At 31.8% G+C, this 14623-nt stretch overlaps 2 protein-coding genes across 3 annotated transcripts; both read left to right on the forward strand.

Moving 5' to 3' along the window:
* Positions 1-800: 800 nt before the first annotated feature.
* On the forward strand, positions 801-10158 carry LOC100259735 (glycolipid transfer protein 1). 2 transcript variants are annotated; one of them, XM_002285285.5, is made up of 7 exons: positions 801-997; positions 2453-2581; positions 6063-6118; positions 7956-8086; positions 8543-8678; positions 9225-9356; positions 9899-10158. In XM_002285285.5, exons 2-7 carry the CDS (start codon positions 2464-2466, stop codon positions 9932-9934), a joined length of 609 nt encoding a protein of 202 aa, XP_002285321.1. In that variant the 5' UTR covers positions 801-997; positions 2453-2463; the 3' UTR covers positions 9935-10158. The 2 variants fall into 2 exon arrangements, with proteins under 2 accessions (XP_002285321.1, XP_010650112.1); XM_010651810.3 differs by having other exon boundaries at positions 831-997; positions 2458-2581.
* Positions 10159-11071: 913 nt separating this feature from the next.
* LOC104879294 (CRIB domain-containing protein RIC5) lies at positions 11072-13378 on the forward strand. The gene is made up of 4 exons (XM_019219793.2): positions 11072-12028; positions 12247-12347; positions 12490-12574; positions 12695-13378. Exons 1-4 carry the CDS (start codon positions 11971-11973, stop codon positions 13186-13188), a joined length of 738 nt encoding a protein of 245 aa, XP_019075338.1. The 5' UTR covers positions 11072-11970; the 3' UTR covers positions 13189-13378.
* The last annotated feature ends 1245 nt before the right edge of the window (positions 13379-14623 follow it).

The following is a 14623-nucleotide window of genomic DNA, read 5'->3' on the forward strand; positions in this document are numbered from 1 at the left end:
TCTCATCAGTACGAGTCATGGGAATAACCCCCTAGCCTCTGATTTCCATATAAAGGACAAGGATACAACTAGCATAAATATCCTCTCTAATTGTTATTATGATGGATTGAATATTTTCATAAGTAATCGAAGAAAGATTTGGTAATTTTCTTAATAATTTAATTTAAGTCATCAAGTAAATTAAGTATATTTAGTAAAATAATTTAATTGTATGATTTAAAGTAAAAAACAATTTTAAACAATAAGTAAAAACAATTAACTTATTCTTAAGTTGTCATCTTCATTTTACCTTTTTTATCTTTATTTCTTCTAATTACCTTCATGATCTCTTTTGTTATTCTATAATCTTCATCGTTACTCGATCTTCTTTATCTTAGTGATAATTTATGATGATAAAATGACAATTTAATGATTTAAAATCAATTTTAAGTTAATTTTATCAAACAACCTTAATGTTTAAATTAAGAATTAAATAATAAATTTTAAGTCATTAATTTAAGTATAATTTAATTTAAAATCAACTTAATTCATAAAATATAAAATTTGTAAAAGTGAATCCTTTTCAAATTTGAGTTGTTATGTAATTAAATATTTAAATTAAATTCAGTATTTAAACCTAAAATAATATTAAATATTTTTTTAATTCGGTACATATGATTTCAATGCTTATAATTTAATGCTAAGCTTGTACGTAAATACCATCTAAATCAGCCATAAAATTTTATCAAGACATTTATTAGAAGTCGGTAGCTACAGTCTAATATTTCAAATTTTGGGCTGGCCCATACTCAGCAATTATTATGGACTGAACTCATGGCCCAACCTGTGTTTACGTAAAAGCATCGAATCAATTCTTCTCCAAAGTCCAAACGCTGCCTTTCGGTGGATCTCTTGACTCTTGAGTGTTGAAGGTAGCGTTCGATCTTTCGATACGCAAAAACAAATCAACTATCCCTTCCCCAAAGGCTGCGTCTCTCGCTCGATCTCTGAGTTCAAGGTACACTCCAATGTCTATCTGAATTTACTCATTCGAATTCTACGTTAGATCCAACCGAATTCGAAATGATGAGAAAATGAAAGAAAATTTTGAATCTTAGAATTTTCACAATCTAGGCTTTGAGAATACAGAAAATTGCATTTTATCTAAAACTCATTTAGTTGATCTGAGTTTATTTATAAAAAAAAAAATTAATATTTTCAATTTTAATTTTAATTTTTGGCAGCAAAGAAAGTGAGAGATAAAGCACATCAATCAAAATGTGGTTTTCTTTTATTCTTGTTCATTTTCTTGGCCACCAAACGGAGGATCGGATTTCACTCTGAGTGCTTTATAAGTTCAATTTGGATTACAGCTCAGATTAACATTTTTGTTAGATTAACTGTCTTTTCTATTTTGGAATGTTTTCTTGTATAACAAAAAATAGATCTAGTTTAACAGGGAAATATATGAAAAAATTAATTAAAATTTTGAATTGTAAAATTTTCACTATCAATGATTTGAATCATAAAATTTTCGCCGAGGATGGTTTGGGAACACAGAAACATGCCACTTTGCTTAAAATTCACGGGGCTGAGGGGGCCTTTTTCTTTTTTTAAGAGCAAATGATGAGAAATAAGTTGTTTTCTTTTATTGCTCTATTTTCTTGGAAATCAAATAGAGGGCTGGGATTTCTCTTTGAATGCTTTTAACATGCAATGCTATTGTTGAAAATTTGAATTCTAGGATTTCATTCTGGACTACAGCTCAAGCTAGAATTTTTATAAAATTAGTTATCTTGTGACATTATCTTGTAGAATTATGTATAAAAAAGATTTGGCTTGAACAAACGATCACTAGTTTTACCATGGAAACATAAAATAAATAATAAAAGAAAGAACTTTAAAGTGAAAATAAATAAAATGAATTTAATTTTGTTAGTTATGACTAATAAATAATAAAATAGTTACTTTATATGATCTTTAAGGTTAATTTATTGATGATTGTTATAATCAAACAATAAAAATGTGAAATATGAGGGAAGATAAGTGATGTAATAGTGGTACATTGGGAAGACAAAAATCTATAAGCTCTTCATACTTTCATATATGATATAGATATAGATATAGATATAGATAATCATTCGATTTGTTTTACAAGAAAATATATATATATATATATATATATATATATGAGTTAATGAAAAATTTTCCTCAAGCTGAAAGAAATTCTTATAGGTAGTATCTTTCATTACAAATCAATGTGGAATTGGTTTTGAATTTAACAGGGCTGATTTGTCCAATAATCTAAGCTGAGGTCTAAGCTTAAATAATATTGTTATTTGTTATTATTCACAACTATTATAATTTTGTTAAAGCTCTTGGTTTACCATTTCACCTCAAGGATAGTGCATTGAAAACTCTGTAACCCCAAATGTTGTTTCACCTCACTAATTGTGTTTTCCTGTTCATGTAGTAAAGCATATAATGGAGGGATCTGTGTTTACCCCTTCACTGGAAGGAATGAAACATGTCAAGTCTGAAACAGGGGAGATGCTGACTAAGCCTTTCTTGGATGTGTGCAAACTCATATTACCTGTTATAGGTGTGTTTTCTTAGTTTTTTTTCTTTCTTGCTTAGTTCTGTTTGTTTGTTTGTTTGTTTTCTTTTCTTTCTTTTTTTTGTGGTGAATTGCATCTTGAATAAAAAAATTTCCAGTAATTTTTCATTCTTATTGTTGCTAAGGATGTGAATCCATCCTTGGATGTTTCTTACCTTGTGGTGCATCTTATTTCTTTTTTATATTCCTAAAAAATCCATTTCTACAAAATTTCTTTAGGGATTTGAGAGCAAGTCTTCACTCAGCTGTTGCAAGTTCAGTCTTTGCATTTTATGCACCTTTCCTCATTCCATTGCCCAAACAACCAACCTGCTTGTCAATCTAAAATTGAAAAGGGTTTTTAAATCCATGGCTTCACACATGGACTTAAATTTATTAAAACACTAGGAACATCAAAGATTAGACTTTTCGTTTTATTGTCATTTGGGTGAGAGGGAAACTATGGTTGCTATGAGAACTCTGATTTCCTGTATCAACATGGATCATTGCTATAGTCAAATACAAAAAGCTGCTGAAAAAATGCTCACATGATGATATTTATGTTAATGTGACAACCTGAAATGTGCCATGGCATCTCAATCTTTTCAAGTAACTACTCCTGCACTCTTAGCTTTGTTTAAATAATCTGACAAATGACTTTGGGTTAAGCCTCCATTTAGTTCTTTTTTTCTAGATAAAGAATTGCTACCCCTTTTACTAAGATGAATTAGTGCCACATATCAGAAAGCTCTAGGTGGCATTATGTGATTACACATTTTAGACAACTGACATTTAGAAAAGACTCTAGTTGGATTACATCTGAAATGCTTCCACCCAGTTTTTGACATGACCAGTGATTCTCTTTCTCATCTTATACCTCATATTGGAAAGCATCCGTATTAAAAGTAGAGCTCTCTGTCTCAAGAGTGTAAATTGATGGGCTTCTGTTGTGAATGTTCGATGATGAACCTGTTTGTGGGATGCAACACTGTACATATTAGATGATGCTAGATGCAAATATGGTAACTTTATTATTTCTTAAAAGCCTAATGCAGGCTTTGTTCAAATATTAACAAAACGGAATCTCCCCTTCTGATGCCTGTTATTGGATCCATTTCTCTCCTAGATGTCTGAATGTTGCTGAATTCTTTTCTTTCTTTCTTTTTCTCATGGCATCAAAGTTTATACTTCTTTAACTTCACCATGTAAGTGATGTAGCACAACCCTAGGATGGTTGTCTACCATAGGTGGAGTAGGACTTCAATCTTATGGGATTTAAGGAGAGGAACAAGAATAAAATTGTAGCAATGAGAAAAAAAAAATATTAGAAAAGGGAGGTAGAGAAGAAATATAGAAAACCTTAAAGTTTCACTAAGGCCATTTAGGAGTCTCGCCATTGAAAATTGCAAGGCATGTAAAAACTTATATTATTTTTTTTATAGGCAAAAAAATGATGGGATTTTTGTGCATATCTGGCAATATACCTTGCATATCGGTCTTTGTTAAGATTTTGAACTTACTTATACATAGGGCTAATTGATATAAAACAAGGTTAACAAATGATTGATGATTAATGATACAAGTTTTTTCAAAATCTTGCCCAAGACCAATACGAATTAGTAAAGTCGTATCTGCCTCGGCCACTCCTAGTACTAGACTGATAGCCAAGTTCCATATTTTTTTGATTTGTGAAATGGCTCCATTGGTTTAGAGATGAATCAATAGCCTTAATGCAATCTACGTGATGACTCTAACACCATTTTTAGACCATGTCAAGATTAAGCTATTTGGGTGACGAAGAACACAATGATGTTGGAATGAAAAACCATGAGAAGTGGAGTAGATCAAAAGCCTTGAAAATGATAGAAGATTGGGAGGGGAGTAAGTTTGGGACCACCCTTGATTGCAACTTCATCCTTTAGTTCGGACTTGAGCTTTTGCATTTTCATATATGGTCAGCTCGTCTTTAATATAGAGCACAAACCTCAAAGAAGAAATGGAGAGTCTTTGATTGAAAGATGAAATAAGTATTTGTGTTGGGAATGGGAATGGGCATTTGTTAGGGTATTTGGGCTTGAATGGTAATGAGTGTTCTACAGGAATTTGGATTATGGATAATAGGTATTTGTGTTTAAATGGATAATGAGTGTTGGATGGGTATTTTTGTTTAAATAGATAATGAGAATTTGATGAAAATTGGGATTATATGAAGTGGATAATGGATATTTAGGTTTGTATGAAATAAATAGGACATGGATATTGATAGAAAAATTGGTAACTAATGAATAAAGGTATAAAAAGCATATTTATTTTTTAAATATGCTTGTTCAAATAAAAATAAAACTAATAAAAATTATACATATTTTTTATAATTGTTTCATTTTGAATACAGTTGATAAGAAAAATAATGTTTTTCTTTTAAAGATGATTCATGATTTTAAAATGGTTGTAATTTTTAATTGTTGAAAATATATTTTTAAATTTTCAAAATACTTATTTTAAACAAATTCATTATAAAAAATAAAAAAAATAAAAAAAAATTCCTTTTTATTATTTTCATTTTTTTTATTTCTTGAAAATGAAAAGAATTAGTAAGGGATGATTAAATAAAAAAGTTTTAAATTCTTAATATTGTTGTTGATCACTCTAGAGGCATGCTTTTGTCACGATTAATTTTTTAGTCTATATATGTGTATTTATTTTTTTGATAATTTTCATAATACTTTTAGAATTTTTTGAGCTTTTAAATTAGGGTATTTTGTGTATCACTAGATCCTAATTCGAAATGCTGAGATTGATGTGCCTTGGGACCTCCTTAGTCCATGATTAATATTGCAACTCTAGACCATGTTTATAAGTTTTAGAAACCCTAAAACCTAAATAAACTATGAAAAAGTAAATGTAACCCATGTAATAATTTAATAGTGTTCTTGTTCTTATCCTAAAACTATTAAATCTTGTAGAAAAATTAAGGAAAAAAATACAGACATTCTGTTTATAGGTAGAAAAACTTTTTGTAATAAGAGTTTTTAGGAAAGAAGACTTTTAGATTCTAAATACTTGAAAAGAAACTTTTAAGAAAAGAGGTTAATTTAGAAAATAGAAAGTTTAGAAACGGGTCTGAGAGAGAATTCTAAAACCTCTCAAGCTCTAAATAAAACTTAATTATTAACTACTAACTATTAATTATGAAATTAGAGAACCTAAAAAACTGAAAAATTATCTAAATACTCTTGATAGGGTAATTTAGTAATTTTTTATTTCCTTTAATTCCTTTTTTGAGTAGATCTTGGAGATTCATCCTTATCGGTGAGATGTGCATTCCCTATTCTTTGTAGTATAATGTTATGTTGTGCAATTAGTCTTTGATGTGGTTGTAGACACATTCATTATGTTCATTTCTACCTGTGCTCTATATACAATTTGAGTTCTTATTTGAGTCCTAGCGTGTTAATGGGTTGATTTTTCAATTATATTTTTATGGCAGATAAGTTTGGAGCTGCTATGGCACTTGTAAAATCTGATATTGGTGGTAATATCTCGGTAAGATATCTTTTCTCATGTATCTTCCGTGTATAATCACTTGTTTGAGGTAATCCTTTTAGCTTTGGTAGAATAACATGCCTTTTAGTTGGCTCCATTTTGTTGGATTTAAGGTTATTGAGTCGTATTAAAACATGTTTTTGTACAATGTCATGCTAAATGGGAATGGTAGAGCTTGTGAGCACCACTTCTACGATGGTTGTAATAGAATGTTGCCCATATTTATATTATTAAAAAAAAAAGGGTAAGAAAAACTTGCTAGGAAGTCTTGATTGTCTTACAAGTTGCAATTTAGCTGAATCCCCTTACATATCAAGCATAGCAATAAGTAGTTGCCTTGTGGTTCCATGCTCAACTAGTTACATTGATAATTGACCAGGGTTGGTGATGGGAAATGCTCATATCATACTTGCCATAAGGTTGTAATGTGATATGGCACAATGCTCAGAACAAGAAACTTGAAGGAACTAAAGAACAACATTTTCTCAAGCTCATTGGATCTTCAGTTGATGATCAAATAACTTTTGGCAAGTTGGAAGAGATCTTTTGTCATTGTAATTAAATCAATTCCTTTTCAAGGCAATATGCCAATATACCTTTCAAGAAGGATGACAGAAGCAAATGTCTGAAAATTAAACTATGCTATCAACCAAAAACAATTGGAATAAAGTTTTAGTTGATAACATGATATAACCATTGAAATTGAATAAGCAAGAAAAGTGTATTCGAGAAAAAAATGTGTTAAAAATCTATTAGTAAAATTAAATTATTCACCATTATGAACCAAAAAGAGTCTTTCTCACTTTTTTTTGTGGGCAAAAAGAGAAAATATATTAAAAACGTCTGAAAATGGCACACCAAAGTACAAGTAATGCATACAAAACACCCAACAAAGCAAATAAAAAAAGTGAATAAGCTAACAAAAATTGACTGTGGAGTTCAACCAATCAACAAATCTTATCATGGACATAGAAGTATCACTTATGTACACTCCAATCCAATCCCAAAAAACACGCTTGAAGGAGAATTTGATTGCTTGTTTCAACTGTTCTGCATCTTCGAAAGCTCTTCTGTTTTTTTCCATTCATAGTATCCAAAAAAGACACAAAAGGGCTGCTCTCTGTGCTTTCTTCCTTTTTTTCCCCATAAACAAACCATGCTAGCTCAGAAGAGTTCCTCTTACAGAGGAGTGCAAGTCACTCCAAATAGGGGAAAAAACATCCGCTGCAAGATTCTCATTATGGAATAATGTGGGAGCATATGATCAACCAACTCTTCTTCCCCTTTACACATGTAGCATCTATTCGGTATACTCCAACCCCACCTTAGCAGATCAAGTGTCAATACCCTTCTCCAGACCGATTCCCAAGCAAAGAAACCCAATTTGGATGTCACCCATGAATTTCATACAATGCTTGTGGGGAAAGGCTCACTAATTCCCTGGGTAAAGAAGCATAGAAGGGAGAATTTTCATAACTTCCCCCAACAATGCTAAGAAACAGAGTTTTCCTCAGCTTAATATAACATAATTTCCATATTAGATAACTCTTAATAGGAAAGTTTACTTACAAATGTTAAAAAATAAAAAGGAAATAAACAATTAGGAAAGTTATGAATTTGTTTTAGCTCTAATTGACAGTATGGTTAAACAATGAGATATAACATAAGCATTCTATCCTGCCAGGAATTCATGCTACTCAATTTGGATATAATCTTCATTCATTGTGGCTTGCCTAACTTTGAAATTTGACTGCTAATATGCATGTATGCACCTATCTGGTTAGACAAATTTTATTAACATCTGGATGCTGATGTAGTCCTTTTGTTTCACTTGCAGAGGTTGGAAGATAAATATTCTTCCAATCCAACCGAATTCAACCTCTTGTACAGTATGGTAGAAGTCGAGGTTGCAGCTAAGACTGCAAAAGGATCATCCAGTTGTACCAATGGCCTTCTGTGGTTGACAAGGTATCCACTATCATTGCTATGTGCTTGCCCTTTCTTTGTGAACCTTGCATTTTAGAAATTGGAAATGTTTTTCTTTACTGTTTCGTTTGTTTAGAAAATTTATTGAAGAAATGAAATGAGAATATTTTTATTTGATTTGTTTTGAACAAAATAAAAATGGACTTGAAATTACTCTGAGAATCTTCATGAAGTTATTAAAGTATGAATTTCAAATTTTATGATGAATTAAAATGCCAAAGGATACGAGAATAAACATTGGGCTGCTGGATGTGTACATATGAAAAATGGCTTTGATGTGTCTCTCCCTTTTCCTGTGTGCTCTGGTAGGTTGACTGGAGAGGAAATTTTAATATTTTAGATGAGCTCTGAGACTAGGTCATTGATGGATGACACATCTTAAGCACTGATATATCATTTGTTTTTAATTAAAAACACATTAAATTGTATGATGTGCAGAGCAATGGAATTTTTGGTTGAGCTGTTTCACAACCTGCTCCAGCATCCAGATTGGACAATGTCGCAAGTCTGTACTGATTCCTATGGCAAGACCCTGAAACAATGGCATGGCTGGCTTGCCAGTTCAAGTTTCAGTGTAATGTCTCTTATGTCTACTCAATCAAATTCTGAATTCTTTGACAGAATTGAAATTAATTACCTTGCTTCATGAGAAGTTATTCTAATACCTGTCATGATGAAGTCTAAACTTCTCTGAATGAACATATCTTGAACTCGGTCTTCTTATTAAAATTCCTTTTGAAATTATCTTCCTTAGTCTCACTCACCATTGTCTTCCCTTGATGCATATATGTCCTTAACCAATGGGGTCTGATATGCTGTCATAAAACTTGATATGTCACCATGTCTTTGCAATCCTTTTTTCCCATGAATGTATGCTTCTGAAAACTGATAGCATTTTTCTTTTTATTTTCTATTTTCTCCTTTTGGACTATAGGAAATGCATAAACTATCAGTATGTCAACTTTTATTTCTAAAAGCAATATGATAGGACATAATTTTAAGTACTTGGAGCAGCAGCCCTTCAATTCTCTGTTTTACAGTTAAAATAATTCTTGTATCCCTTGAATTAGCCAATTTTAACATCTGGACTTTCTTGGCTTGTTATATACTGGTATAACAGCTTGCTATGAAGCTTGCTCCAGATAGGAAGAAGTTCATGGACGTGATATCGGGTACAGGTGATGTCAATGCTGACATGGAGGCTTTTTGCACAAGCTTCTCTCCATTTCTGGAAGAGAACCACAAGTTTTTGGTAAGATGTCCTGTGCTGTGGTGGAGATGATTAACTTGCTCCAAAATATAAATGCCTGGTTAAATGTGTGATTTTGGCTATTTTTAAATCAAACATTTTGTTAACAACCAGTATAAAATCTTAAGAAATAATGAACTGGAAGGGAAAATTTTTAGTATCATAGAAATGTTATATTAAGAGATTATGGCCAGAGTAAGCTATGTTTCACCATTTTATAGTTTTTTTCATTCCCAACTGAAATACACAACCCTACATTCCATTGAAAAGAGTAAGTGGATTGTTGAAGGTACCTCTCCTGTTTGTGAAAATGAAGAATGTCTCCTCCCTTAAAAGTAATGTAGGAAAGTGTGAAGCTGTGAATACTGAGTGGGTTTGAAATAAAGGGATAGAAAATAGATGGCTATGCAAGTGGTACTTGGAAAAGGGCTTAGTGGTGTTGAGTCGGGGAGGAAAGTAATATTTTCATTTTTACTTCAGTGGATTTGTTAATGGTCGTGTGACCTTGTTATTTTTGGCTCACTTTATTTGCTTTCTTGACACAGGCTAGTAAAGGCTTGGATAACCTGAAGGCTTCTTGAAGAGAAAGGTCTCGAAATTAGTAGCATTTCCTTCCCATCTATCTTTATTATCGCCTTTTTCTTTCTTCTTTTTGGAGCATCTCCATGGACTTGTAAACCTTTAAACCAGGGAAATTATCTGCATTTTCAACTTATACTCCTAATAGCTTTATTCCCTATAACCTGTTTATGTTCAATTCTTCAGTAATTGCAACTTAAAGTCTTCCAATTGAGACTCTTCTCAATCCTTTTCTTCAATTCTTGATTTTACTTCTTGTCTATTAGAGAGCTTCTAGTTGGAAAATAGTTGGAAAATTGTAGTTTACAAGAGTGGTCACCATCAAGGATGAAAATATCAATGATCACGGATATATCGGTATTTCGATTTTATGGATATATCGGCAGATAGTTTGATACAAAATACCGATGGGTCTAAAATTAGTTGTAAGGTATATAAAAATACAAGATAACTACAAAAATATTTATTATAAAAAATGAGTTGTGAGTTTAAAGTCATGGTTGTAAAGTATATTTTCACTAAATATGGGTTAATGAGCTAAAAAAATTTGAAATTAATAATAAATTAATTGTTTTGACTTAATACTTAAAATTAGTTTTAACTTTAAGTTGTAATGTTAATTTATTTTATTAAATATATTTAATTTACTTAATAACTAAATTAAGTCATTAAATCATATTAAGTCATTTAATTTACCAAACCAAACAGCATTGAAGAACAAAGCTCAAAAGAGGCAAGATTCTCGTCAAAATAAATCTTTACATATGTACATTGAAGGACTGAGCCCAATAATGGGCCCATGGATGGCCTAGAGGGCTCAGCCAACAATATTAGTTCCATAGACAACCTAAACCGGGCCTAGCTAAGTAAGATTAAGAGGTCCACCACCTTAAACGTTTCCAAGCCCAGATCAATTGGACTAGCCACAAAAAAAATAACTACCAAGACCTAGACAAAATGGACTCATGTTGAGGCACAACCATGGTTGGTAATGGCCAACCATGGTAAAGCCTCAACCAACGGTTAACCAATCAACCACATAATACAGAAGATAGCATAGCTTTATTCCGGTTCCAAAACCAACATTTTTGGCCTTTCCCCTCTTAGACATGACAAATTATGATAATTAATACTAAATTCGAATCAAGCTTAAAAACAAAGTTGTTTGAATAGACCCACATCATAATCATTGGGTGATATAAAAAAAATTAACCTCTTATGCTGATTTATCTCTTTTTCATACATTTTTTATATAGGAACAGCCCATGTGGTGGTGACAAGTTTTAACCGCCCTTCGCGCTTTCTGCAAAATACAGTTGCGATAGGCACCAAAAATAGCCGTCAGACATGAGGGCTTTATGAGCTATTCCTTTCTGATTCTCGTCCAAAAATTCCGGCCAGATACTGGTTCTGATTTGACTGCCAACCGGAAGGAACACCGCGTTGTTCCTACCGGAATCTTAAACATAACCACTGGTTTCTTTTGATATTCTCTTTTCATTCTATCTCGGATCTCTCTTGCTCTTCTTGAATATTAAATATTATATACAACAATAAAGAGTTCCTGCGGTACTCGTTTCAAATTTTTTTATCTTAGTTTCCCCTTTTCTGTTTGTTTCTGGGGAATTCAAAGAGATGAGAGAGAGTTTGTTCAATCCCAATACTTGGGTTTGGCCAGACCTCACGATATAAAAATTTTAGCTTGAACCAATCCAGAATTTCTAGCCATTTTCTCGAGTTTTCTTCTAAGGTGTGGTTAATTTCTCTTTGGGACTTTTGTTGATTTTTCCAGGCAAATGGATGTTGAGTAACAATGAGAAATTCCTCCTAAGAAATGGTTTTCTTATAGAAAACAAATGCGGGCTTCAGTCATAAGAATGTTGTAGTTATAATTTTAAGCTTCTTTTTCTGATTTAATAAAGAAATATCCCATTCATTACTGTTTTCTTTGGTGTTGGAAGTTTGGAAGCATCATTCGATCAACCACAAGCAACTCGATCGGTGGTGGAAGGTTTCTACCTCTCCTTCTTTCAGATTAATGTCAACAAAGGTGAAGGGCCTCTTGAAGGGCCTAAGATACATTTCACAAATATTTGGTAAGTACAGGTTTCATTTTCCATCGATGCCTTCATTCGGGCTTCATTTTCCGGCAACAGTCTTGGTTCCATCTTATGATATCGTTTTTAATGGATTATTGATTGTTTGGTTGCCGAGAATGGTGGAAAAGGAATGGGTATTGGTTATTTCTAAACGGTGATTGCGAGAAAAGTTTATAGAAATGGATATCAATATTGTAACTTTAAAACTTGTGCAGAAAATGAAAAAGAACCCGAGATGCAGATTGGCTTTCCCACGGACGTGAAGCATGTTGCACACATAGGATGGGATGGCCCGTCTGTAAGTTCGCCGAGTTGGGTATGCCATTCACCTCCTCTTTCCTTTTTCTTTACAGACCAAAAATTTAAAACCTACTTTCGATTTTCTTTGTCATCAAACATGTAAATGAGCATGACAATTCAATGAGGTTTATGGGTCCCGAATTTTCAATAACCTGCAGATGAATGAGTTCAAATCCACTCCTGAAACCTTATCCGCCCCATTAACATCTAACGGAGTTGCAAAGGAAATTTCTGTAGATGAAGGTTAATTAATTTTCCATGTCCTCTATCTTTTTGTTCCATAATTTGTATAATTCACTCAGCATACTTAGAACAAATTAATGATGTTCTGGTTTTAGTGCTGAAATTTTGGTGCATTTGTAGATATAAATAGGACAGAAGGCGAAAAGCCGCCGACTTCTAAGGAAAAGCAAAGGAGACGCCGTTCATCATCATCGGGTGGCGCCTTTCCATTGGATTCACCAGCTCGGAATCCTTCTGATGCGCCAAAGCACAGCAGGCGCCACCACTCTTCGGGTGGATCTGTCATTTCCGACAACCCAGATGGGAGCACAAGATCATCAAGGCGGCACCACAACTTAAGCGGGCTGGAGTCAACCTCACGAGATGGGCCTGGAATCCCAAAACAGTCGCGCCGGAGGAAATCAAAGGGGTCATCTGGAGGTGGGTCAAGTAGGTCAAGGTCAAAAGGCCAGGCGTCACTAACTGATGTTGATCCCTTCTCGGAATCTGGACTTCTGTCTGGAACCAAACATGGAACGAAGAACAGCACCGAGTTGTACCCGGTTTCGGTTTTGGAAGTTTTTGAAGAAGAGAATGAGTGCGATGAGATTTCAAAGGAACTTCGCGATTGGTAAATTATAGAGATTTAAACATAAACATCTGCATGACGGTGTGACTTCAGTTATTTTCCTTAAGCAGCTCTAGCCTCTAGCTTCCTTAAGCTGGTTTAAGAAGCTAATGTAAGTAGAGAGCTTAGTGTTTTTGTCTGCCAGAAAAGAAAAGAAAGAAAGGAAAAGAAGTTCAGTTCATACTTTTGGAAGCTTAGATGCATGGATGGAACTATCGCATCAAAACTGTTACATTTGACTTGAAAAACATCAAGAACAAGCGCAGAACAGGGGTTGTTCTTTGCTGCCCACTGTTTAATTTTGAGTTACTCACCCACTTATTAAAAAAATCATCAAATAGGTAATCAATGCAAACATGTTAACCGAACTATGAGTAAACATTTATAAAAAGGTGTATGAAATTTAAGTCATTATATAAGAGTATTATACAAACTATACCACACAAATTTACTAACTATACAAGAGGTGTATAAAATTGTCTTTTATTAAGGAGTTCAAGCGATTATGAAAAACTTTTCTACTTTTTTTTTATCACCTAAGGATTGCATAATTTCCCCACTTAAATTCTCTAACCCAATAATTGTTTCGACTCTTATTTTTAAATTTCATCATCAAATTTTGTAACTGCATATTTTGTTTTTATAATTTTAGTAATATTATTTCTTTCCATCCATTTTTGTGAAATTTGATCTAAATGAATCTATATTTAAAAATCTAATTTAAAATTGTAATCAAATTTATCAAATTTTTTACTAAGATTATCTTAAGTTCTTTTAATATATTTATACTCATTTATTTAAAAAATAAAATTTTAATGTTATTTAAACATGGTCTATTACATTTCAAATAAAAAAAATTAAATATCACTTTCAATAATTTTTAAATAAGATTTTTTATATAACATATTTTGTTTGACATTAAAAAAATTATGTTAACAATTTTCTTGTTGTTAGTTAAAATACTTTGTATTAGTTTATTTAAATAAGAAAAATTATTTATGTGATATTAGAACTTCGTATTTTACTTATTTTTTCAATAAATTTATATTTTTAAAAATTTTAAAATAAAAACATTAAAAATTTTAAAAAACTAAAAGGATAAATATATGGAAAAAAATTAAGAGTGAAGTGATAGTAAATTTTTAATTTTTTAAAAATATGGTTAATGTGATAAATATAGAAAATAATTAAAAATAAAAGAAAAATATAAATAAAAGAGTAATGTAAATTAAAAATAAAAATTAAACTAAAAGATAAAAAAAAAATGGACAAAAAATCCTGAAATTTCTTTCCTTGATTATAATAAGAGTAAGAGGATTCAATATCTTAAATAAATAAATAAAAACCTAATGAATGAATTGGAATTGGAAGAAGAGTTTGAATCTAGAAAAGGATAATTGCAGAGGAAAATATAAAATCATATGAAATATTTATTGTTTTAA

Source organism: Vitis vinifera, chromosome 5 (genome assembly GCF_030704535.1).
Source record: "Vitis vinifera cultivar Pinot Noir 40024 chromosome 5, ASM3070453v1".
Lineage (NCBI taxonomy): Eukaryota > Viridiplantae > Streptophyta > Magnoliopsida > Vitales > Vitaceae > Vitis > Vitis vinifera.

Excerpts from the sequence above, each read along its gene's own strand:
- LOC100259735 (XM_002285285.5), top strand. The coding sequence starts at position 2,464 with ATGGAGGGATCTGTGTTTACCCCTTCACTGGAAGGAATGAAACATGTC. Across the intron at positions 2,582-6,062 it reads ACTCATATTACCTGTTATAG|ATAAGTTTGGAGCTGCTATG; the intron begins GTGTGTTTTCTT and ends TTTTTATGGCAG. Across the intron at positions 8,087-8,542 it reads GGCCTTCTGTGGTTGACAAG|AGCAATGGAATTTTTGGTTG; the intron begins GTATCCACTATC and ends TATGATGTGCAG.
- LOC104879294 (XM_019219793.2), top strand. The coding sequence starts at position 11,971 with ATGTCAACAAAGGTGAAGGGCCTCTTGAAGGGCCTAAGATACATTTCA. Across the intron at positions 12,029-12,246 it reads ATACATTTCACAAATATTTG|AAAATGAAAAAGAACCCGAG; the intron begins GTAAGTACAGGT and ends AAACTTGTGCAG. Across the intron at positions 12,575-12,694 it reads GGAAATTTCTGTAGATGAAG|ATATAAATAGGACAGAAGGC; the intron begins GTTAATTAATTT and ends GTGCATTTGTAG.